A 26,875-nucleotide genomic window follows, 5' to 3' on the forward strand; every position below is an offset into this window, starting at 1 on the left:
AAATAATTTGTATTTTTTGCAGGACACAAACCATTGTTTTCATAAATGAATTTACTCTCCTCTCCCACCCCTTGCCTTTTGTTTTTCCTTATTGTAGGGACTGGTTAAAGGGAGTAATTGGGGTGATTCTCACAAGAGAAAGAGCTAGGCCACCTCAGGTTGTGTGGCTCAAAGGCCTACCCGATAGGATTTTATTTTTTCTAGTTAGTCAGTGAAAGCCAAAGCATGCCTTGTGCAAGAAACCCCATTTATTAAAGCTATAGTTCAAATCCCATGAAAAATACAAATTATTTGTAAAATTTGTTATTTCTTGGTGTTTTATCATAATTTTCCCTGCATAAAACAATGCAAAACTGTTACGCTGGATACACTGTTCCCCGTTCATAATGAACATGTAGCACTACTGTACATACAAAATTATAAATCGTTCATGTGTGTTAGTTTAAAATTTTTCGCTCAATACTGGATTATGTGGCATTTGAATTTATATCTGCATAAACAGGTTGTTTGTATGATGGACATGATTATAGTACTGTATTCTGTTGTTTAAGATGTTCATGATGATCCCAGGGGCATACAGAATGTATCACCTGCAGTAATGGGGTCCCATTGTCTATCAAAGACTATACTTGAGAATACAGCTTTAAAAATATTATAAGTCAGATGACAGGAAAGTGTAAGAAATTATACCATATATAGGAAATATGGAAGCTCCATGTGTAGATGAGATAGATGATGACAAGATGGAGAAGGTTTGGACATGTCCCTTGTACAACCCAGAAGAATAGTATGTGATCAACTGGGGTTCTGTGGGCTCCCAGAGTTGGAAGATCCAGACCTACGTGGATGAGAACTATGATAAGGGAGACTAGAGAATTGTGGAAGACAAAGCACAGGAAAGATATAAATGGAGGAATTTCACAAAGCCCATTTGTGTCATGCAGCACTGAAGGCAATGATAGTGTAGGTGATTATGTGCATTCTAGTCTAGGTTATGGCACTGGAGAACTTTCAAAGACCTAAGAATTTTTACCATAATATGTGGATCCCCAGCCAATGACTGAGGGGGTCTGTCCAACCATGTTATCCAGTGGCTGCCTTGCCATGCTGTCTGTGGGAAGGCACACAGGCAGAATATATTCACTGAAGTCAACCTTACGATCCAGTTTGAGGAGAGCCACATCATTGTAGAACCCATGAGCCTTGAAATCTGGATGTGGTCGAATGCTGATTACCCTGTTTGTGAAAACGAAAGGTTGTCATTTTATTAAAATATCATAGCTAATATGCAATCGTGACGTGTGCGTGTTCACACGAAATATTTTCTGGAATTTGCTTGGATTACAAAGCAAATGTAAAGTTGTTTTGATTTATTTCACAAACCAGAACAAGACTACTACTGACTACAGTTTTACTTGCTGTGAAACAAAGCATGATATACTGTACTGATAAGAGCTCTTGAAGTACTGTATAAAAAAGATAATCATGGAACATGTTTAGTGTACAATGTCATAATCCGTGTTGTCAATATGAAACTGCTTGTTTACCATGTCACTGGTCATTGGAAAGTTTTTGTGTTCTAATCAGATTTCGGGCAGTCAAGTTATCACCTAAGAGGTCAATTATCCCTTTGTCCTGTAAATTTTTTTAATCAGAATAATTATAATCTGGCCTTTTATCAACAACTCAAGACAAAAAAAAAAATTTTTTTTCTGGCAATCCTCATAAGATGAGAGGTACAATTCAGAAACCTATTAAATTTCTGCAATTACCGAATTGAAAAACCTTTAATTTAGAACAATTGGGTTAGGTTTCCTTATACATTTATAAGAAATATTTCATTTGGTTTACATTACTGAATATTCCTTGGTTTTTGTAGTGACTTTTATGGTGGGTGAACTTATGATACATCAAAATAACTATTCACTAATCCTCTTTGCAGAAACTTTTGAGCTTTCTTTTGGCAGTGTAGTACACTTGAAATATATTCTCAAGCTAACCTGTAGGTCTGAGGATTCGAGATGAAATCATCACTCTCACTGAAGATGTTGTGATCACCAAGTCTCACGGTGAACTGCTGTGGGTTGAACCTGAAATAAAAAAAAAAATTTAATGCTTCAAGCACCTTGGAATGGAAATTACTATTTCATGTTAAAAGAGGTCTAACATATTATTTGCATCATGAGCAGCATTCCATTCCACTCACGTCTTTCCTCGGGAATCTTTGGTGCAATGAGCAGCCGTAAGGATGTATTCACTAGATATTAAAGAGCCCCCACACCAAAACTCTGTCTTCTTTGGTCCATGGAGCCATATGGCTGCCATCCAAGGCCACTGCCCGCGACGTGATTCTTGGCCACCTACCACACGGAATGTGGGGATCACAGGTTTTCCACATTCTTAAAAAAAATAAGGTCCTTAAGAATTTTTGTATGAAAAATTATAAAGAAAAATTGTTCTTACACTTTGGACTTGCTCAATCTCTTAAAGATTTCTAAATGTCACAAGATAATAACCCAATATTTTGACGGGGCATTTGCAAATGGTATGGCAAGAGTTTTCTGTCATTTGTAAACTTAAGTTTTTTTTATTAGGAAGCAAAGAGCAAACGTGAAGGTAAATTTTACATGAAAACTCAAGTTTGTTAAATAAAGGTAAATGTGCATTGCAGATCATTTTCATTTTACAATATATCAGCGATGCCTTTTTGAGGAAGGCTAAAGTTAAGTAAATTAATAATATTCTTACGGAAAGCATCATTCTTATCGACTTCGGCGATGGGCTGGATGGGTCGAGGTGGAAGAGTTGTCCCTGCTACCTGTGGGCAATAAACTAAAGTTAATGTATTGTAATTTTAATTAGATTATGTCGACTTATAACAGGCATCCTGGAAAGTCTTTTACATACTGTCTTAACCTTCTGAGGTTTTGGCAGTTCCAAAATTTGTCTTCAGCATAGCAATGTTTTTCTTTTACTGATCATCACAATTGATTAATTTTTCATGATTTGCAGCTGGTTTTATGTCATTTTGAAGTTTGTTACGTCTAATTTCTTGTATTATGCTCAAAAATATAAAATAAGAAAAAAGTCCAAATGACTCATTGTAGTTTTTTTAAACAATCTGGAACATACAGTAATTAGTTCTTAAAAATTGTGTATAAAGCTATCATTGCCAATTTCTGCTTGAACTCTCTCATCAGTTCTAGGTCTTCATCTATCCCCCTATTTTTAATAATTTCATGTGCCTTCCTAAAGGTCTTCATCCTACTTTAAGCTCTGTGCCTCACCAACGAACCCAGGTTCAACCAGCAAGTTTGACAGCCAATCACAGAACACCCTCACTATCACATGCTTGTGTCACCAGCATCACCTGGCCAGGGTCACCACTGGGCCAACTATTGTAACCACATTTCCGTCCACATGCTGTATCCAAAGCGGATCATACTTAAAAAATAAACTAGCATGTGTCCAACCTTTGTATGGGTTAACCTTTATATTGGTGACACCTTAGAGCAACTACATAGAGTTGTAGGCAGTAAGGTTCTCAGCCATACCCTACCTAGCAACATTAAGCCACTCACCGACTAATTACAGTGCTAAGCTGTGGCTTGCTTTCTTTTGAAAGTTCTCTGGTCCTCCACTCATTAAGTAAACCATGAAACTTTTCATTAAACCCCTGGTGACTAACAAACTAAAATATGGATATGCCTACCAAAACAAAGCTACCAACGGCCTAATATTGTGCTAAGTTCTGGCTAACTTGCTCTCGAGTGTTAAAAAATTATATCTATAGCACAAAACTAGGGTCTGACACCAAAAAGCAGTAGCTAACAGGCTAAATACGACCGAATCTACAGATTAAAGAATCATGTGAAGGTTAAAGTACACGAGATGCAGTAAACTTCTGCCTGGCCGACGACTGAGCAATCTAGCCGGTTCTAGAAAGCTGAGATACAATTTTGCCTCCAAAATGTCGAGTTCTGAAAGAAAAAAAAAAAAAAAGGGTAGCCTACATCCTTTCAGTGATCCCAGACTCCCTCTTCCCCTGCATTGCATGCCGGTGGAAGGCACAAGGAGAGTTTTGCCATGAAGAAATCCATTAGTTCCTGGTCACATAGTTCTCCTTGCGGCCACCCACTTGTGCCAGACATGCCCTCAATCTTCTCAACACCCTACTAGGGGACACATCTGCAAGGGTGTCCTGGTACAAGTTTAGTCCTCCTTCACACTACCTGAGTTTAACACTGATATTACACTACAGAAGGTCAACCTCACAAGGAAGATTTGGCTGTGATATCTCCGACTAACATCCATTCCTCCCTTCCCAATGCTGAAAGTATGCCCGTAGCGGACCTACTGGAGAAAGTAGAGGAGTTGCTGAAGGCCTCAAAGATCTCACAACACACATCCAAAGACAACCTTGACCACAACAACTGAGTCAAACCTGTGCATAGGTGATAGCACAAAATGCAGCAGAAGGGGTACCCCAGCTTTCTGTACTGTGCTTCTACAATATAAAGGACTGTGCCCTCAGATGTAGCAAGAGGAAAAAAAATCAAAGCAGCCACCCAAAGAAAATAATTAGCCACCACAACCCCAACAGCGCCCACTGCACATGTCGCCAACCACACCTCCAGGATCCCTGGTGGATACAAGCAGATTCAAATCCATACTAACCCCACCAAAAGATGACCAATGATGCCCATTAGCCACTAGTACCTCACCCACCAACTAATAAGCAGAAAATACTGGTTCACCACTGCTGACATCCAGATGCCCCTACACAGTGCTGATTTCCTTAGATACTACAGGCTGCTGGTGGAATTTGCTCATCACCACTTCCGGGACCTGTCCTCCTACCAAACAGAACCCCCATCTTAAAAGTAGCTTTCGTGAGGGTAGGTCATGTCCGTGAAGTGCTCTGTGAAAAGTGCCCGACTTGCGCGATGTTCAAAGTGAATATGAGGAAGAGGAAGGAAACGGAGAAAATAAATACTGTAGAAATTAAATCAAGTAAAGGGAAGATCAAACTATCATACGAACATTGTCTCATAATTATGAAGCAGCACGTAAAGGTGAAACACTAAATAAGGTACTAGGGAGGATGAGTCAACCCAAATTGATAGAGTCAGCAACCTGCAGACATTGCTCTGGGGAAGTTGATGATGAAGGAACTTGCTGTGAAATGTGTGACGCATGGTTTCATTATGAATGTTCAAGTATCAAGGTCAAATACATACCCGTACTTCGTATTGATAACATATTGTACATCTGCAATAATTGCAAGAAGCCTGAACAAAGAACACAAAAAAAACTCACTGAAGATGAACTTGAAGAAATAAAACACAGAGATATTAACAAAGTTGATTCAGGATTCGGCGCAGAAAACTAGTGACGTAATGATCAACATAGATGAAATCCAAAAGAAAATTGATAATGTTGATAAAGATGTAAAGACCATGACAAACATGGACAAAACTTATGCTGAATCACTAAAGACAAAAAAAGTGCCTCTGATCAAATCTACAAACGAAGAGAACACAGCAGCTAATGAAAAAGAGACAAATTATGAGTAAAATAACGGGGCCAGTTGAACAGGTTACAACAACAGCGGATGGATACTTATTTGTAAGATTTCCAGACAGGAAAAACTTAGAAAAGGCAAAAATGGAGATTCAGAATATCAACAATATAACAGTAAATGAGAAGGGTAAACTTAAACCAAAAATAAAAGCAGTCTATGTCCCGAAGGATGAAGATGACATTGTCGATAATATTGTAAAGAAAAATTCATAGATAGTAACCTCATATCTGAAAATGACGACCTAAAAATTGTAAAGGAAATGATAGCCAAAAATGACAAATATAAACACTGTATCATCAAATGCACACCACAAATACGAAAGGCAATCTATGATAGAGGTGACAAATTGTGTACACTGTATAGCCGTTGTTACATACCCTATCAATGCTATAAATGTCATTAAGTTGGTCACAATGCAACAAATTGTAGAAATGACCAAGCCTGCCCTAGATGTGGTGAAAATCACAAATCAAATGAATGTGCTAGCAACATCTTCAAGTGTAAAAATTGTGTAAAGAAAGGTCATAGTGATACTAAACATGAAACATATGATGGCAACAAGTGCATAGAATATAAAGAGTATGTGTCAAAGGTGAAAAATAATGCTGATCAAGGGGACCTAATCAGCAGAATACAAGAAGAATTATCCCTGTGGAGGAAAACACTGAAAGACTTATAAAATATAAGAAGCATAAAAGGAATTATCAAAAACAAACAAAGTGAAACAAAGTGAAACCACAGATCCCAAGCAGCCGCCCATCTCATCCACAGGACCCACTGACCTACACCAGTTATGACAACTTCAGGATATCACACACAGCACACATCATGGCAGAAATAACCCACTGATCCCTCAAAGTGACACTCTTCGCCAGGTGTAACCACTGGTCCTCCTCGGTCTGCATACTGCCTCAAAAGAAGGATTAAAGATTCACCTAGTTTGGGTGGCAAAGTCGACCACACTTAACCACCAACCTATTACAATGAGTGATTAGTGTGTTAACTACTGAACAGTGGAAAATGTATGTCTAATCAAGCCATTCAATGATAAAAGAATACACTTCTGCTGAAATCATTCAGTGAAAAATGTATATATTAATCATTTCTAGTACACCTAATGCACTTCCATATTCAATTAAATATCAATCTTTATCTAAGTTAATTTATGTATCTTTGTTTGTCACCATTCTCTGGTATTATGTACATCAGCCACCATTCTCTGGTATTATCTACATCAGCCACCATTCTCTGGTATTATGTAGATCAATGTTAATTCACTACAGTGAAAAATGTCTCTACTCAAGCCATTCAATGATAAATGTATACACATCTGCTGAAATCATTTGGTGAAAAATGTATATATTAATCATTTCTAGTACAGCATAATGCACTTCCATATTCAATTACATATCAGTCCTTATCTAAGTTAATTTATGCATCTCTGTTTACCACCATTCTCTGGTATTATGTAAATCAATGTTAATTCATATGTCATTTCCTATTTGTACATCTTTGTTTTTAACCAATCTTCACGACTCGGTACCATATCAGCACCACGTACGCAGAGCTTGGTAGTGGTGTGCAACGTATCAAAAGCGGATCAGATTTCGACTATAAACTAGTGTGTTCTTAGCATCCTGTGTATGAGCTAACGTTTAAACTATTATTTCCATATACTGTACATATATGGCTTTTCTGACCAACTAGTCCTCATTCCCTGTCTTTTTTCCAGCTTCTTGGTAAACAGCCTCAGGATATTACATTCCACCAATTCTTACTCGTAATTTGATCTTCCCTCCGTACTCCTGCCATGAATTTTGACATCTTGGCCACACTTTTTCAAAATCTCCTCCATTTTCTTTGTCAGTGCTTAATGTTTCTGGTGCATGAAATAGTGCGCCTGATGCACTTATTGTAAGTCTTTACTCTGTCTACTTCTGGTACATTTTTAATTACCAGTTGTTGTTATCTCTCTACATTTCATCCGTGCTAGTTACTCTTTCTTACTATTCTCTAAAATCCTGCTTCACATCTACAGTGCCCCTAAGGTAACAGAAATGCTCTACCTCTTCAAAGCCTGCCCAACTATCACATCAAGGTTCTTATCTCCCTTTTTTCCCCATTTTGTCTTGTAATGCATAAAAAAATCTTACTTCATGTCTATTTTATAATCCTGAGTACCACTATCTGTTGCATTCAGTATGCAGGAGACATCACCCCACTTTCTCCACAACCACCACATTGCCACTTTCCTCACTGTACTTTTCCTTTGATTCCTTTCCAGTCACTATAGGCTTTCTTTTGCTCATGCTAATTTTGATTCCTTTCCAGTCCTATAAGCTTTCTTTTGCTCATGCTCGACCTTTTATTAATTACCACTAACTCAGATCCTGATCGTAGCAAAAGGACATCTACTTGAAGCATCTCGCAGTGACCCCCACCCCGCCCCCCTTTCTGTATTTCATTTGTAGCTTCCTCCACAACTAGGATAAACAGTGCAGGGCTCAGTGTTGACCCCTGATGGACATGAACTTTGATCTCAAATGCTTCTGCGACACCTATTGTCGCAAAGGCATTTGAGATTTTTAGACATGATCTTGGTCTTTATTATTTTTTCACCTTACCATCACATTTTCTGCAACGCTATTCTTGATATATTTCTCATGTCAGTACCAGTGGATTTAGTGCCAGCTCCTCTATACTTCCTAAACACAACAAATGTTAATCGCTTGTAGTTAACATGTATTATCAAAAGCAAAAGTGTTAAATGTGACTGGGACAATGAAATTACATCTATTCAGAATAACAGTGCAGTTTTCTTTCTCTAGTGTTTCCACATATTTACTGAGAAAATGTAAACATTATAAGTAGTTATTTGCCAAGCTAAGAAATACACTTTTAAATACGATAAACTGTTGGAATTTTTTTTTTACTGTGACATCCATTTTAATAACCGTCATTTCTGGGCGTGTATAAAATGTGGAAAAGCTGGAAACTGCGGACGAAGTGTACTTTGAAAGTACCGATTAGTTTAAATTTTGCAAATGTTTTACTTAAACACGTTTTGTTATTTGATTGCACAGTCTTACAGATCTTGTGTACAACTGTTCAGATCATTGCAACTGTAAAGGGTCAGAAAAGATTAAATTCTCAAGAATGATCTGTAAACAATGGCCATATTTTTCCTCTTCTTGAAACTTAACGTCACTGAAGGTCTGCACAAGTATTGTCAAATTACGTTTATGAGGGTGTTTAAGATGCAATTATGTATATAGGATGAAGATTTACCGTACGTTCGATGGAGGATGATCGTAAGGCTTTTGTACATGAAGGAAGCACGTTGGAAGGTAAAGAATATATTTAGAGCACTACCGTTGCTTTACACAAAGAATTTTTATGAAAAATTAAATACACATTGATACCTGAAACCTAACTTAGTATCTTCATATACAGTACAACTATAGACTTTTTGAAAAGATTTCCATATTGTACCGGATGCACACTCAAATTAAATTCAAACAGCTGTAGTTTTAATTATTAATAAATTTCTTTCATATTCAAAATGGTGATAAACATACATATGTACTGTATTTTACTACTGTATAACTACCAATGCGACTGAAAATGAAGTAATCTAGAGCTCTTTGATTATCATAATGAGCAATTTTGGTAAACGATGAAGACAATACTTACTGGTGAAGGAAGAGGAGGAGGTGGTCGAGCGATGGGTGGTCGAGGGCGGCTTGTCGATGGCGGAGGGACGTCGTTGTTGTTAATGCTGTTTCCATCCCTTAGGAAGAAAAACGCAGGCATGAGGGAAATGTGAATATTTGTAGCTATGTGTATGAAAGGATGTTGACAATATGTTCATTCCAACTGAGTGAGATTCGTTGCTGTTGTTCTCGGAAGTTGTTATCACAAATATAGAGTGTAGATGAGAATGAAAGCATTGAGAGGTAGTGGTACAGCTCAAGTTGAGGTGGTTTGGACTCCTGCCATTAGAAGGAATACATGATGGCTATGACCGTATGAGAATTCCTACATAATGTGTTTAAAATAGAAAAACTGAGAGAACAGGATCACGAAAACCCTGTGGAGGATAAAATGTTACAACTTAAATGATGAGGACTTGATAGATAAATAATTCAAGTAAAATTCTCAACAGTTCATTTGTAACAGTGACTGTCTAAAGGATAGTGAGCTTAAATTTTATAGGATTAAAATCTTTGGGATTTTTGAAGGTTTTTTTGATACAACAAAATTTTAAAAATTAAATACTATATTGAAGATACTTAAGAAAGGAAACAACTATATGTAAAACTGCAGGTAATCAATAAGAGATCACTGTAGTTAAGGAATCCATCGAGGTATGGTTGTTATGAAGAACCTACTGAAATATCAAGGCATTAATGATTTTATCAATATAGTAATAAATCTGACACCAATTGAGCCACTGGAATATTTTGGCACGAAGCTCAAGAAGTGGAATGTAGTCAGCTCTCAAGGTTCTTTGCATCAAGTTGCCGTACTTTAACTGCGCAACAGAAGCACTTGAACGAATCTACCTTTTATCTGCACTGTACAACGCAAATACATACAGTACATAAAGAAATCAACAAGTTACTACTGATTAGCTTATTTGAATGAGCATTCCTACTTGCAATCCACGACAGAGCTCTGGAAGGCATGAAATATGCAAATCACTTCTCCCAAAAGAGGCTAAGAGCTTTCACCCACTTATCATGCTGAAGCAATTTAAGGTACTGTATGACCGGGGGGTTACTGAACGGTTTTTAGTACGCTGGCTCCAGAAAAAGTTTTGGGCTACAGAATAGCATATGATCAGCGGTAGAAAAGAGAGCTGCAAATAAAAGCATAATATAAATGGTTGTTGAAGAGATTATAATGATACAGAACAGAGGGTTACGCTTGTTGCCCAATAGGTTATAGTTATCATTAACCTTGTCAGATATGTAGTGAATTACCGAACGTCTCCGGTACCAAGTCTTCGGACCAAACTTTCATAAATCAAACTATATCGAACGGCTGTTATTAAAAATGCTGTCCAGAAACAAACTACAGATTTCCATGGTTATTCCTTGAATGAGAAGAGAAACGTAAGAGATGGGAATGTTTTTGTTGGCATGACTAATATTGAGGAAAAACATTACCAGGTCCATTTAATGTATTAAAATGCCCTTATTTATCTGATTTTTATACTATTTGCCTGAACAACTCCCGGGGGAGACTTGTAAATGTTACGGAGTTAAGAATATTGATGTACTGTATGGTACAGTATATCAGTATCTACTATTTCTTTAACAGAGCTGAATGTAGCATGACACCTATCGCAGAAAAAGGATTAAGCTGATTAAAACCTTTACAAAGCATTTAGAGGACATTCAACATGTTTACCATAATACTCCAAAGGTGGAATGTATAACACAATGCATTACCATCAGTTACTCCATTACTTATGATAGTTGTTAAATGATAACAATGAAACTGATGAAAATAAAAAAAGACTTCTGGAAAAAATATCCATTTTTATAAGTGAATAAAATGCAATACGGTATGTTATGCACTTGAAGATGTGACTGACTTATACTTATAATTAATTTATATTTTCCTACCGCACTATTCTACCGGCATATATCATATCACGTTTAACTGTATGAGCTGGAATGATTATGAACTAGCAGAACAGAATAGTAACAAATTTATGAAAAAATGACTTTTCGGTACAAGGTACCCACATCATTAAAAATGTCCAAAAAATGAAAACGCTGCAAAATCTTCAGAAATAATGCAAGAAATTAAAGATATTTAGTAAAAAAAAATAAATAAATGAAATTAGGGGATTTGATGAAAAAATGATGGCCTCAAAAATGAATCTAGAAAAGATGGGGTTTCAAAGTGATAAGCAGGACTGGTTAGGGAAATGGTTATTACAACGATTTACTCAACTTGAGACTTCAGCCTGAGATTCGATTGAATGACAGTGCTACTGAGAGTAGACAAACTGTAAATTGACTGAATATACTTACTCGCCTTCCCCAGCAGGGCAACACACTCCCGGAACGAAAAGGCTCTTGAAGCACACCGATTTCCTTAGGTTGGTGAGGTCAAGGATGAGGTCAGGGCAGTCACTGAGGTCCTTACAGTACCCCTGCCCTCCGCCCGGTGTGGTGCAACTCCTGACATTGTCCGACTTCTCTGCCTGCGGGTTGCTTGTTTCCTCCGAATTCCCCGGGAGATCTATCACTATTCGCCCGTCACCGAATGAAACTGCTGGTATAATAGTTTGCCCAACGGCATTAGAAACCCTCTTTGCGATGGGGGCGAGAGCGTTGGTCAAGTTTTGTCCCAGGAACTGTCTGGAGAGGGCGTAAGCTGCGTTGTCCACCACTTTGACGATGCCGTTTCCATTTCCTCCCGCCCCGCCGTGTCCTTGGTTGTCTCGGTTGGGTTGGAAGAGCTGAACTGGGTGAGAAGGGTACTCAGCATCGTGGGTGTAGTCCGGGGAGTAATGGCTGTACTGTGGGTAGTCTTGGGAGTACAGATTTGACCCAGTGTGTCCGTCGGCGTATTGGGAAACGACATAGTCATGGTAGTCTTGGTTTGTATAATAGTCTGGGTTAGGAGTGGAGGGGGAGTTCAAGCTACTAATTGCACCCGCTAAGTTGTTAATGCCATTGCTAATACCCCCTTGGATGTTGTTAGCGATTGTTTTAATGCGGCTATGTCTCTGCTCGCCCAATACCCGCATGCCAAGTCGGTCGATGCCCTTCGCTGTCGACTTTGACACTATTCTCGCACTCTTTTGAATGCCCGACTCAATGACATCAATGCCCTTGTTTATGTACGGGACAGCGGCGTTACTTACGTCGACAATCGTGTCCTCAATGGCAGGCATCACTTTGTTAACCACGAACTTGGATGTCGCCTGCAGGCCTTCGGCCGTGCGAACTACCACATGGTTGCCAGCCCTCAATAGGGCATTACCTACCGTGGGTGCCACATCTTCGGATATGCGCTCTGCCGCATAACGCACTCTTGGTACTACATGTTTATCCAGTGTGGTACCCAGGGCAGATATGCCTTGTTGGAAGGACTTTCCAACAGTGCGCAACATGCTGTTCACGACTGCTGCAGTGTCAAAGTAACACAAAAATCTAGTTGTTAGTAAAATCTAGAAGACACACAGATCTGGTCAGAGGTTCATGTTCCTACTGAATCATATTAAACTGAGCTTAAGGAAATAGAAATAATGTTTACTGCAAAGCATAACTGAAATATTTGTCAATCTGACGCAACTTTTTTCAGCCCTTATTCATGTGCGATAAATGTACTTTTGAAATTGCTTAACTTTTTTGTACATGGCTTGGGATGGCAGCACACTTCTTATCAACCTTATGCAAAGAGGTTAAAAAAAAGTAAGCCATGCCTCAAATTTACAATAATTTATAAATTTATAGGGTTCATAAACATAAATGATTGTCTTGTACAACTGTAATTTCTTCTAAACGCTGATTCTTTCTGTAAAATCATAATGACCGAGTGTTGGCTTTTGCCCATCGCCAGCTCATGAACCTCTGACACCATTTTGACACAGATCACAATACCGTCCTCCCTTAATTTTGTACAGCTAGACCATTCACAATCAGTTAGTGCAGGTTCCTTACTCAGTTGGGGGTTGCATTTAATGTGTTTACATAAAAACCATTTAATCAAGCTTCTCTTACAGGGTCTGAGCTGGTTCTACTATAACAACAGATTTGCAGTATTTGATGACGTTATTCATAATTACTACTAAAACTGGTCTTTGCTTAGAGCAATGACGAATCTCTTGCCAGTATGTTTTAGTTCAATCAGAATCAGTTTCACGATGTTACAGATAAGACTGATCAGAGAAATGGTACTTCAGAAAAATTGTAATTTTACAAGCACTGCTAATTTAAATAATTGATGAGTTACTCAGAGACAATGAAGTGGCGCCCAGAGGTGGAACTGTAACACTCATGGCAAACATCTACGTCAATCAAGGGAGGACAAGACATGCAAAAGCAGTTCAATCAATTTGTGGACATGGCTTAATAAAGCTTTTTTATAGGCTACTTATTATTATGGTTCATTTTCATTGCCAGTTATTTTTCATGCACTATAACTAAGATAAGACAGACTTATTTCAGAGTGAACTTTGATATACAACTAAAAAAGGCTTCCACTATGTAGTTTGGAATTTATTTACAAGTTTCTTCTTTCATAGCTTGAGATGCAAGGTGCTGTATTTGTACGGATTCTCCTGTAATACAGATGAAAGCTTTGGTGTTTGCAGAAAACATTCGATACTTAACTAATGTTTAATGATATGTTATTCAACACATTTCTATAAGCAACATCCTTGCAAATGCGTGATACACTGCGTGGCAAGCTACAACAGAACATGCATGATATGTAGTATACACTACATTTTTATCTACATTCAAAACACTGCCTCAGCATCTCTATTACTAAATCTGCATACTTTATTTATTTACATGATTTTTACGTACTTTTTTTAGGACGGTTTCACAATGCGTTAGTAAGTCAACTATCAGTACAGAATTTAATACCTTAAATATCCCCAGATGTGAAATTATACTCTCAAGTTGTAGAGAGGCAAACCTCCTTGTCATTGTAGTCTAGTCCACAGGGGTACAATGATTCAAGAAACAAACGTCAATTAATCGAAACATATTTTCAAATATTACTTACACAAAGTACAATGTGCTTAATGAAAATAAAATTAAAATCAAAGCATTACTGAGAAAACATGAATGTGGATAATACATCTGATTCGCAAATTAAACTACAACTTATATGAATAAGATTAATTCATCTTAAAACTTTTAAATTCAACAAAAGGAACGCTTAATGTTCATCTAATTCACACACGGACGACTTACTTCCGTAATTACTTTACGTATTCAATAACACTTAACCTAATTTGTCAGTGTACTTACACAGCTGCCGCTTATCTCTCCCCGGATCTGGATCGGGCTGAGGATTCGGTGACGGATTGGCGTCTGGAAGTCCATGGCAAAATCCCACAACTGTGCAGAAAACCACCAAAGACACTCCAACCGTCCATCTTCGCATTTTCTGTGAGAATAGAAAGGCGGGAGTTAGGATTTAATGCAGAAAAATAAGTGTATAAGCAAGACCGTTTCAAGAAGGCAAAATGTAAGAAATATTTATTAAAGAAACATATCAAATTGTATAAAACAAAAAAGTATCAGAAGACCACAACATCCGGCAAGGTTGAGCAATCTTCCAACCCACAACCTTTCTCCGAAAGAGCCTGCCTCTCTCTCTCTCTCTCTCTCTCTCTCTCTCTCTCTCTCTCTCTCTCTCTCTCTCTTTTAAGAGTAGTTTTACCAGACCACTGAGTTAAAAGAACTCTTCTAGGGCTGGCCCGAAGGATTAGTTAATAATTTTATGTGCAAAATTTATCTGTACTAAATTAGATTTTATTTAAGAGGTTGCAGTGTTGTAAAAATTTTAGAATTGTTTCGAGAGAAAATTTAGTTTCAGATAAAATTTCTTTCATTGTGTGGTTTTTACTATGTAAGTTTCTTGGGCGTTGATATTTCTGCCATTCCATTAAAATATACTTTATAGATACTTGAGTTTTGACATATATCACAAATTGGTGGGGAATTGTGTGGCGTGCACGTTAAAAAACTATATGTCCTATTCTTAATCTTGTTAAGAGTACTTCTTGTTTTCTATTATTTCTAGAAGATGATGGCCATTCTCCGACAGTGTCAATAGTCCTGAATTTGTTTGTTATGGGGTGTTATTCAACTCTCGTCGCCATTTTCCCCACACCACTGAGTTAATTGCATGTAGCCAATCTTCGACTGAAAGACGAAATTGAAAGATGGTAATCTTAATGGTTCTTTTGCTGCAATATCTCTCCAAGTTATTTCCGCATCTCTTCAAATTTCCATATTAAAGTCCACGCAGAGGAAACTAAAATATAACCATTTTATCAGAATTAATTGATTGCAGAACGAAAATAAAATCCCTGATTCACTTCGAAATCTAATGTACTCTTCATAGGATCATAGTCTGACAATACTCCTGCTGTCCATTTCAGCATTTTATACGAAGAACGAAAAAAATCAAACAGCATTTATTACAGAAAAAACAATTATTGAATACAAATATATTAATTACGTCACAAAAAACCGGATATCTAAAAAACGTCATTAAAATCCACACATAACGTTTGGAGATACTTTGTTAAAAATATATATAAATCCGTTTAGTGGTCTATTAGCCTACATAATTCACCATGGTACCACTTCTATTCCCTTCAATTTACTTTTGGTACAAGTTACGCTTGAGCTACACAAATATTAACTGCGTCCAAGACTCAAGTGTGGTCTTTAACAAAAAAAAAAAAAAAAAAGAGAAGAAGAAGAAGGGATTGTGGGCTTCGGATTTCTCAATATGAACGAGATCAAACGAAAACTTCGTCTTTCCCCTTCCTTTGATCAGGTAGACTTAGAGAAATAAAAAAAAAAATCTGCTTTCTTTTTACTTTTTTATATATTTTTTTAATTTTAAAGAATGTAACTGCTGTTTTTAATTTAGCTTTCATTTTGAATTAAGAGAACCAATATGTAATTTTGAATTTGTACAGACTGATGATGTGTTTAAGTAACACGAAACGTTTCTTTCAATAAATATGCAACTGTTTTGTTGACTGTCGTCTTCTTTGGACTCCTGCTTGTTGTTATATATATATACAATATACATCCATATATGCACTGGATAATCATCGTGTACCAGTCAAGCTTTCGAAAAACGAACAAACGATAGCGGTGAAAAGGCACGATGCGAGTCCACTTTTGTTTTCATTTTCCAGTCACCATCAGCACTTTCCCTTGTGGCGTTGGATGCATCCAGTTTGCCCTCAGGGGCGTTTTTTCCATTGTGAGAGCTAAACAATTACGCTCGTTATGTGCGGTAATGATTCTTAGGTTGAGAGAGAAAAAAGAAACGATTTCAGTGGTGGTTCTCAGGCTTATAAAATAAACTATTGCAGTGGTGGTTCTCATGTTTATGAAAAGACCGCAAGCAGCCTTTTTTTTATGGGGTCACGTTTTAGCTATAATATATGCGTTTCTTGCTGTCGTCGTATCTTTGGATCAGAATCGCACAGTACCAGCACGGACTCTTGCTCAGAAGACCAACCCGTGATATCTATAAGGAGGCGTTTGAAAGTAATTTTCCAGTTCGGGATTCTCGTTAAAAATAGTAGTATATATAGAAAATGCTGCATATGAAACATTCGTATTTCAATACGAGGAGAGAAAATGAACACTCATGCAATACCAATGAACACTGATATTAAAACGCAGGCGCGAGCACACGACTTATATATAATATAATATAATATAATATAATATAATATAATATAATATAATATAATATAATATAATATATATATATATATATATATATATATATATATATATATATATATATATATATATATATATATATATATATATATATATATATATATATATATGTGTGTGTGTGTGTGTGTGTGTGTGCGTGCGTGCGATAAACAGGCCTATTCATAAAACACATTAATGCAAAGCGAACGCCGGCGTGTTTTTATGCATTAATAACGAGGGAAGTTTAGGGAAAAGCCAGTCCTTCAGTAAAAATACCATCAACTTTTTGATTCTGTGAAAAATGGTAATTCTTTCTCGGCATTTAATACAGATTACACTTCTTTTCGAACAAATTTAGTTAGGTTTTGTTTAGTATAAAGCACATCTTTCACCAAGCAGCTAATTTTTGTTTCACTTCTAGCTCTTCTCATATTAGAAATTCTATAGTTTTTAAGGTTAGTTCCGCATGAATTGCTGCACATGCCAGATAATAATAATAATAATAATAATAATAATAATAATAAATAATAATAATAATAATAATAATAATAATAATAATAATAACCTTCACTGGCCTCAGTTTCATGCGTACTCTACTCAAGCCTCCTTCCGTGTTTTTCTCTTTTAATATGAATGTGTGCTCGTTGAAAAAAACCAGCAGTAACAATGAAACGGTAATAATAATAATTTGTTTCACTGGTTTCAGTTTCAAACCATTTAATTTTACTTTCATAAAACTAAAATTCCGTTCATTACTGCCTTTAGGCTGCTATACCTTGATCATGATATACCGGCGAAGTTCCTAGCCCATTTCACACGATATTAATCGGTTCGGGGAAAGCGGAAATCCTTTCCAATCTTTGCTCGTAAATCGTAGATTCGACACGTACTTAGAGGAGTTACATTGTAATAAATGTCCACATTAAATGGCAATGCGTAATGCACGAATGGATCTACTGTAAGTTAGCCCTTCTTACAAATCTTTGATATACACATATACATAATACATACGATCCAGATTTTCAGGGAAAGGCGTTTCATTATATTAAGTTTATTCCAAAGCCGCTGTTTCACATCACATGATGCTTCTCAAGGCTGAAAGCAAGTAATTCTATATAATATATATATATATATATATATATATATATATATATTATATATATATATATATATATATATTATACATATATACATATATATCAATATATATATGTGTATATATAATATATTGTGTTATTATATATATATATATATATATATATATATATATATATATATATATATATATATACATATATATATATATATATATATATATATATATATATATATATATATATATGTGTAGTTTTTTAATTACACGTTACACCTCCTTTTATATCTACTTACAAAATTAGCTCACAAAACGACAAAATTATTCTGTTGAAATATATTGTCCAGCAGTCTAATTATTGTTATTTTTGTCACTCGATACTCCACTATTTTATATAGTACCACATGGGTGTATCCAAATCTGTTCTATCACACCAAAACGTGGTAAGAGAGAGAGAGAGAGAGAGAGAGAGAGAGAGAGAGAGAGAGAGAGAGAGAGAGAGAGAGAGAGAGAGAGAGTTGTATTATTTACAAACACAGCCTGAGTTTCCCTCAACAGTTGGATGTAAAAAAAAAAAAAATACTGCTATTCGGGCCAACAGGTGCGTGGTTGTTTTAAGGTCCAAAAGAATGTGAATAATTTATCCGGTAACCAAAAGGAGCAAGCCCAGCCGCCGCCTTCGAGTAACATATTGGTGGGCCTTCCTCTACTACTAAGACTTTGGAAAAACAAGGGCATCAAGAAAGTCTATTTCGAGGAAATGGCTTTCCTTCAAAGTCGGCAGACGTTGGTGAAGTCAGTCTTACAGGCCGTTTTAGATTGCTATACTCTTAGTTTCGGATAATATTTTAAAGCTTCAGATCACATTTACAAGGTTACAGGTTACACGTTTTCAGATTTGGGGTTCACTTTTCAAGATTTCTTATTATATTGTAGGCACTTACCATTAAATTCTTTACTTTCTAGTTGCTATGTATGGCTTTCGATAAATCTAGAATTTCTCATGATAAAAATTCAAATTAAATTTTAATATCTAATTAATTGGACCTGCAACTCATTCCGATAAGATAGAACAAACTTAAAGATCAGATAAAAAAGGAAAAAGAAAGAATGACGATATCAGTAACTTCATGAATAAAAAGAGAAAAGGAGGTATTCGGCTATTCGTTTTCAGCTTTCTGCTGCCCTAGTGAAAGTGGCTTGCACAAACAATCAAGGATGACGATCACAGCGCGAGAGAAAACAACGGCTGTTTTCAGAAACCGCCCCATGTTCTCCAAGTGATTAGAAGACGCGTGCCAGAGTACTAAGTTATGTTCCTTCGCAACTGGAGGTTGCGACACAAGAGTACGTTTTTCGGCATCTTTTGCCATCTTGCACTGCGTAGCCGCTTCAGTTTTTCCACCAATATTGATTATTTGACTAACTTTGCTGAGCTGCGAACATCACTGGAACACCTGAATCCGAGCTGTTTCAGCCCGTGTGACACAGCTTTCGCGTGCATGTGCGACTTCTAATTTGCCTCCAGTAATGGGTACCTGGGGTAAAATTTGGCTACAGCAGACTGAAAAGTAACGGGCAAAGCTTTCATGTGACCCTATCTTGATTCACCACACCTGTAGGCGGTACTGGAATCCGCAGATAATGGCAAATTCTGTGTGGCCTCTGTCCTATTTTCCTTAGTGTGGTGCGAGTAATATGAAACAGAATTCTCTAATTCAATACCAGGTACCATAAGTACTCTATTTTCTATTCAAATTCATAGAGGAATTTAATAATGTAAAAAATTATTTAAAAATTTACGAATTTCATGGAGACGTGACACTCAATGTGTAGTTCTGGATTTCTTTTTCCTTCGTGGGATATACACGGATCTCTCCAACGATAATTTCCCTATGAGCGCCAGGAAATATAATATTAATGATGCCACCCCAACGATTAAAGCAAGACCTGTGTTGCATCATTCGAGAAAGTAATGCAGCGTGAGGGACATATTAAAATGAGAGCATTATTCTAACGTCACGCTTTCTTAGTGCAATTACACCTATTTATTTCTTGATTGATCTATTTTCCATTTATTTGTTATATATACCTTCGCTTGGTTAGTGTTTTTACCCTAAGCATTTCATTCCGTCGAAGACTGCTTATGAGTTACTGATATTTTGAACTATCAGTTTGAATGTCTGATCATATTGAGTCAGCTGCACAATATAGTGGATCCGGTCTTATGTGGAAAAGAAGAGATGAATAAAGATAATATTTATGGTAATCCAAGCAATAATTACTGAGAGTGCGTTCTCCCCCCCCCCGCCCCCTTTTTTTTTAATGTCAATTCACTCATTCACTCCATTGGCTGTTTGGGTCTCAATGTGGCTCACTTTCGCACGTATCCAGACCCCGACATGTCATTACTTTGCTCAACCTCAACCCAGTTATAGGGATCTTCGACATCCATTACAAGCAGACTCTCCAGGAGGCTATTTTTCCACCTTCGTCTGAGTCTTCTACCTTCCACTGTATCCTCTGTCAGCCTCGTCTTAGTCTTCTACCTTCCCACGTTTACTCGCCTTCACTTTCCTGTCACTCTTCGGGGTATTCTACCCTCATTATCAAACCATTTTGTTAATTTTTATGATCAACGCGCATAGGCTGTAAAGTAATTTCCCCTCTCACGAAATCAGGTATCTAAACCTCCATCCTTTGTTAGACAGGAACACATATCCATATGCCAGCGCGCAAGCACGTAGATTCACACCTGTCGTGTCATTTCAACCGCACCAATTTTCACTTTCCATACCACAGGTGGCGGATGCGGAAGACATTATAGAAGAGGGTATGGTGCCGCTAGTCCGAATTGAAGAACCCAGCTGGTCAAGTTTTTACTACTACCAGTTTTTAAAACAGAAACAGTAACTATATAAACATGGACTATGTTTATGAAATGTACTATGCGCATATACTGTATTTTAAACATTCAGCAGTTACTTTTTGTACAATGGGGTATTTAAGCAAATCCAAATAAAGTCTTATTCACATGAATAAGTATTATTCATAAGAGAGTTAGCTTTCACCTGGTATAAGGACTCATCATAATGAAAACATAAAAAGAATCTTAGAAAAAGAGGGTTAACAAATTCAAAAAGATTGACGACCACGAAACGTGAAAAGAAATGAGTCAAAAAATCGTAATTGCATACACCATTTGGCAAATATGAATAAAATGTAAATTAACAAATACACAGAAAACTTGATTACAAAATAGAATATGTTTATGTGAGTATGGAAACAACTGTTCACGCATGTTCCCTTCCCGTCCCCTTGCGAACAATTCGACTGTCATCATCTGCCGAAGTGCTCCAGTCTACTCCGATTCCATAGTCTTTCTTTTATTTAGAAGTATTCACTGCTTCCACCTGGATTAACATATTTTTTTTCTCCTTCACCCAACTAAAAAAAATTTGGATGAGGAGCCCAGTCTTCATTCCCTCGGGTCTGGTCTCTGGGCTACACAGTCTCGGTGATATAACCTCTCGGTTATATAAGATAAAAATAATAATGCTTATGATCAGGAAGATATTAAATATTGTATCCAGAATCCAAGCATAGTTAAGATTTCCTTCTGCTTTTGGACCTTTTTGAGTGCCTCTCTGGATATATAAACAAATACACACTCACTCCAGTACACAAGCGCACACACACACATATATATAATTTACATATATAAATATAAAAATATAAAAATATTACATATATATATATATATATATATATATATATATATATATATACATACAATATATATATATATATACATACAATATATATTATATATATATATATATATATATATATATATATATATATATATATATATATATATATATATATATATATATATATATATATATATATATATATATATTATATATATATATATATATATATATATATATATATATATATATATATATATATACAAATATACATATATATATATATATATACTATAGTGACAAAACACATTGGCTGCCGAATAATTACACGCGAATATCTATATAAGTATTGAGAGAGAGAGAAAGAGAGAGTGATGAAAAGAAAAAATGTTCATTAAGCGTAACATCACGGAAGGGATCTTTTTGAAGAAAATGAAAACGCTCTCGCCGTCGATTTCTCTGGATACTCCTTCAGTTCTTTGACAATGGACTCACTGATTAACACACTTTCTGAAACGCGTTTGGTACCTAGGACAAAGCTGAATAATGTTTTGTTTATGTAGCCCACAACTGAAAATCGTTGAGAAGCTTATCATCTTTGTTAATAACTAAATGTACCTATTTGAGGAAGGTGCAGGAAGCACCAGAGAAAAGGGAGGGGGAAAATAATAATCGTTCTGAAACGAAGGAAAAGAAGGCTAAGTTATCAAACACAGAGAGAGAGAGAGAGAGAGAGAGAGAGAGAGAGAGAGAGAGAGAGAGAGAGAAAACGGGTACTATCATGAATGGTGTTACAAATGAGAGAGAGAGAGAGAGAGAGAGAGAGAGAGAGAGAGAGAGAGAGAGAGAGAGAGAGAGAGAGAGAGAGAACGGGTACTATCATAAATGGTGTTAAAAATTATTATCAGTCTGTCTGACTATTTAACCACCATGCTGTACTTAATTTTTCTCTATTCCTATTCCTAGTATTAAGATTTATTCATTGCTCATTTACCTTGATTTTTTTTCTATTCCTGCAAGCGTACGAATGACATGAAAAATCAACACTAATCGCAACAATCTAGTGTATCTTACATATATCTTTTGTCAATTCAGATGGAATCATCAGCAGTTTTACCTAAATAACTAATAACTTTTTATTTACCTATTGCTTTCTTCCCAAGCATTTCCCGTAAAATTCGACATGAGCATTTTCAAGTCACTATCAGAGGAAATAGGTGATTTCTAAGAACAGGTACAGCCGTCATCAATCTCTGTCTCTCTACCTGGACGTAGTAATCCCCCATCTTCAGTGAGTTGGAACCAATTTCTCTCTCTCTCTCTCTCTCTCTCTCTCTCTCTCTCTCTCTCTCTCTCTCTCTCTGATGTCCATGGACCTCTACTTAGTAAATGACGCATTAAAATCAGCAGAAATTATTGATTTATATATAAGACATGGTAGAAATTTACAATATTATGTTTGAGTGACAGTACAAACGAACATACAGTCGGCTGGAAATCAAATATCATACACTGCTATTTTCCCTGCAGTATATCTGCATATACACATCACGTGTCATTGTGCTTTTAAGCGTACGTGTGTGTGTGTGTGTGTGTGTGTGTGTGTGTATATGTATATGTATATATATATATATATATATATATATATATATATATATATATACATACATATACATATATATGTGTATATATATATGTATATACATATATATATATTCAAAATGATGGGGTGTTACTGTCAAATGTCTTCCATTATTTATAAACAGAGAGAATACTTTAAACAAACTTATTGTTAGTGGAAAAAGTATACGCATTCCTGGGCAATGTGAAGATCACCTTGCACGGACTTTTATCTAGTTTGAGCACTGTGTGAAAATGTACGAAATCTTAGTGCGTCCCCAATAACCAAAGCCTGCCTAGGTAATATGACTTTCTGGCAGAAGGTTCTGGGAGTTTACTGCCCTTGTCTTAGTCTGAGAATAAAGTGAAAATTTACAAATTCTTTCGTTCTTTCTTTTTAAGGCATCACCACAACTTCAAGAATTCCTGTTCTTTAACTTCTATAAATTTCTCCCAGTCGGGTCAAAGATTCTGGTAACTTAGGCTTACTTGTTAAAAGCCCTCAATCTGGGACCCGGGAATGAGATAAAGTACCGAAGTGCTTAGGTACCAGTGTTACCTGTTACCTTTGATTATCCCAAGAGCAAAAATCTAAAATTCTTAAGCCTAGAGTAAGAACAACAACCGAAAACTTGACAGCAGTAGTGATTATCGAAGTCATTCCACAGTGACAGAGTCTAAGCACCTAGGGAAAGCAGAGAAATCCGCGAGAATTCATATGGTGTATGGAAATCGCACACCACAGAAAGTGCGAATTAAGAGATCGCTTTTACTCAGGTGGGAAAACCTCGCATCCGGATACCTTTAAATAGGTACTTCCATTGTTCAAGTATTAAGAAAGTTAATCCTTAGGATTCGAATCACACGGCTCTGAGGGAAATTAAAAGAAATTCTTAAGTGCGTACTCTCCTCTGCGAGTGATTTCACACCATGATGGGTTTGTACGGTGAAACTTACTTGCTCATTAGAGTGGACAGTGATGACTTTTCTTGTCGTTTTCATTTTAGTTTACATCACTTACGTATTATACAAGTGCTAAGAGTGACAGATTTAACGACCTGCCCATTTTTACTGCAAACACATGTGAAACGGGAAGCCAAAATTCCTTACTTCGCTAAGTTTCATGGAAACGAGAAAATATAAAACTTAACCCCTAAATCAGGCTACTGTCCCTCGTCCTGAAAGCTGGAAGGCTATATAAAATAAGGAAAATGGGAGCAGGAAGAGAAATCCAAAGCCCGTGGCAATCATTTAAAATAAACATCTAGATTCTAAATGACTTTAATATTTCAATATAAATGCAAAGAAATCTTCGCGGTTACTTATTTTCTTGTACAACTACTGCAAAATGAGCTGCAGATTCCCTCTCTAAGGATGAAATAGTTATATGATTATGGTTAACATTCTTCAGCTTTTTCTGTTCTGTCTTAGTCAATTACGAAGAGAGTTGTCATTATAAGAAAAAGTGAGAGCACCCTTATCGAATGCCTTAGGGTCCACTCGCCATTAATGATTAAGAAAGTAAAATCGAGTTTTGAGGACACTTTCTCTCTATCCCCACCCCTCCCCCACTCACTCACAACCCTTCATTCTCTCGGCTCATTAATAATAATGCTTTGTGGTACAAGAGACTTGCGCATGAAGAGACTAGAGAAAAAGAAATTGATTTGAAAAAGAAAGCAAATGAACTGGGGTGATTTTGTTAAAGTTTTCTATATATGATTTTTCTATTCATAAAACGATTCTGGGCTGATTAATGTGAATATTTTTACAATAAAAGTGGTGACGGTCGTACCAATCCTACAATTATTCTTCTGGGTTTTCTAAATTTTATATTGCCTCTCTTTTTCATGAGGTAGGTCCATCGCTTGAGCCTAACTATTTTATCTTGACTTCTTTTCATGTTTTCCTTGGGGCTGGGCTACACAACAACAATGGATTGTCCGTACCGTTGGTCTCTGCCTAAACAAGGGAAATGGTGACAAGGTCTCTTACATCTTTGACAGCTATAATAAACTTCATTGCGAGACAAATACAGGAAAATCCTCTATTGTAAAACATGGTGCACTGTCTTAAATGCACAACAACAACAAGAAAGTCCTTCAGCACAAAACATTTACAGAAAAATGCTTCAATGAAAAACAAGAGCAGGACAAAACAAATACAGGAGTCCTTCAATAAAAACAACAGAAGGAAAAAACTTCAAATGCAAAACAAAAAAAATCGTTCAAAGTAGAACCATTACAGAAAAAGCTTCTATGCAAAACAACTAGAAAAAATCCCTTCCATGCAAAACAAGAAGAAAATCCTTCAAGACAAAATACAATGGGATACGCCATCAGTTGATGTATAGTTATAACAATTATTTTTTTAAAATATGGAAGCTGATGGAAGAGGCAACCTAATGTCCTCTTCAGACACATGCTATACAGATAGAAACAAGAAAAAGAGGCGATGGAAAAGGAGTTTATTCCGTAAAGGAGAGGCAGACCCATTCTTAAATTAGGTAGATCTGAACTTCCACTGACAGAAATATATGTGAGCAGTATTTTCTGTTTAATTCCTCATGACGCTACGAAATTCAAGGTTAATGAGTACTTGAGCATGAAAACATGCATGAAGTTAGACAGGGTTGGGCAGAAGGAATAAAACGGGAAGAAAAAGTTAAGTATATCATAGTTTAACCAGACCACTGAGCTGATTAACAGCTCTCCTAGGGCTGGCCCGAAGGGTTAGATTTATTTTACGTGGCTAAGAACCAACTGGTTACCTAGCACCGGGACCTACAGCTTATTATGGAATCCGAACCACATTATGACCAGAAATGAATTTCTATCACCAGAAATAAATTCCTCTAATTCTTCACTGGCCGGTCGGAGAGTCGAACGCTGGGCCAACAGCGTGATAACCGAGAGCTCAACGCACCCCTCCAATGAAGAACATCCTGCCTACAGTACGCCACTCAAACTATACGCAGTAAAACCCCGACTCCCCAACCGACCCTCTGGAGAAAGTGCCTACAGAAACCTAAGGGCAATAACATGAGAAAAGTCAATATCGGAAGGCAAAGACCAAGTCATGAATTAACAAAACCTTTTCCGTCTCTCCATCGTAACAGTCAGCGATTTCAAGACAGCATCAAATAGTAATCATGTTCTCCCAGGAAGCTCAGCAAATATTTGATTTAATACTTTCATCTTAGCGTCACTTGCCTCCCCCACCTACCGAAGGTGGCGATAGACTTTATATTTTTAAGCATTCTAATGTGTAAAATAGATTATAATAAATCTGAAATAAAAAATGTGTCAACGACGACAAATTCTGAATGAGTATTAAACATTTCTTTCCAAAGAAATTAATTTACCTTACATATAAACGGCTTAAAACCATTATTTTATATTTTTGGAAA

The 26,875-nt window shown here is 36.5% G+C and overlaps 1 protein-coding gene across 1 annotated transcript in view; it reads right to left on the reverse strand.

Annotated features, from left to right (window-relative positions):
- LOC136825505 (uncharacterized) overlaps positions 1-26,875 on the reverse strand; it is a 65,891-nt gene that overhangs the window by 12,737 nt on the left and 26,279 nt on the right. The window contains exons 2-8 of the mRNA XM_067082068.1: positions 14,590-14,728; positions 11,632-12,733; positions 9,278-9,374; positions 2,749-2,818; positions 2,207-2,399; positions 2,001-2,090; positions 1,034-1,236 (exon numbers count right to left, since the gene is read on the reverse strand). Of these exons, the coding sequence (XP_066938169.1) occupies positions 1,034-1,236; positions 2,001-2,090; positions 2,207-2,399; positions 2,749-2,818; positions 9,278-9,374; positions 11,632-12,733; positions 14,590-14,725 (1,891 nt within the window). The 5' untranslated portion in view covers positions 14,726-14,728. The remainder of the gene's footprint in view (positions 1-1,033; positions 1,237-2,000; positions 2,091-2,206; positions 2,400-2,748; positions 2,819-9,277; positions 9,375-11,631; positions 12,734-14,589; positions 14,729-26,875) is intronic.

Source organism: Macrobrachium rosenbergii, chromosome 37, assembly GCF_040412425.1.
Source record: "Macrobrachium rosenbergii isolate ZJJX-2024 chromosome 37, ASM4041242v1, whole genome shotgun sequence".
Classification (NCBI taxonomy): Eukaryota; Metazoa; Arthropoda; class Malacostraca; order Decapoda; family Palaemonidae; genus Macrobrachium; species Macrobrachium rosenbergii.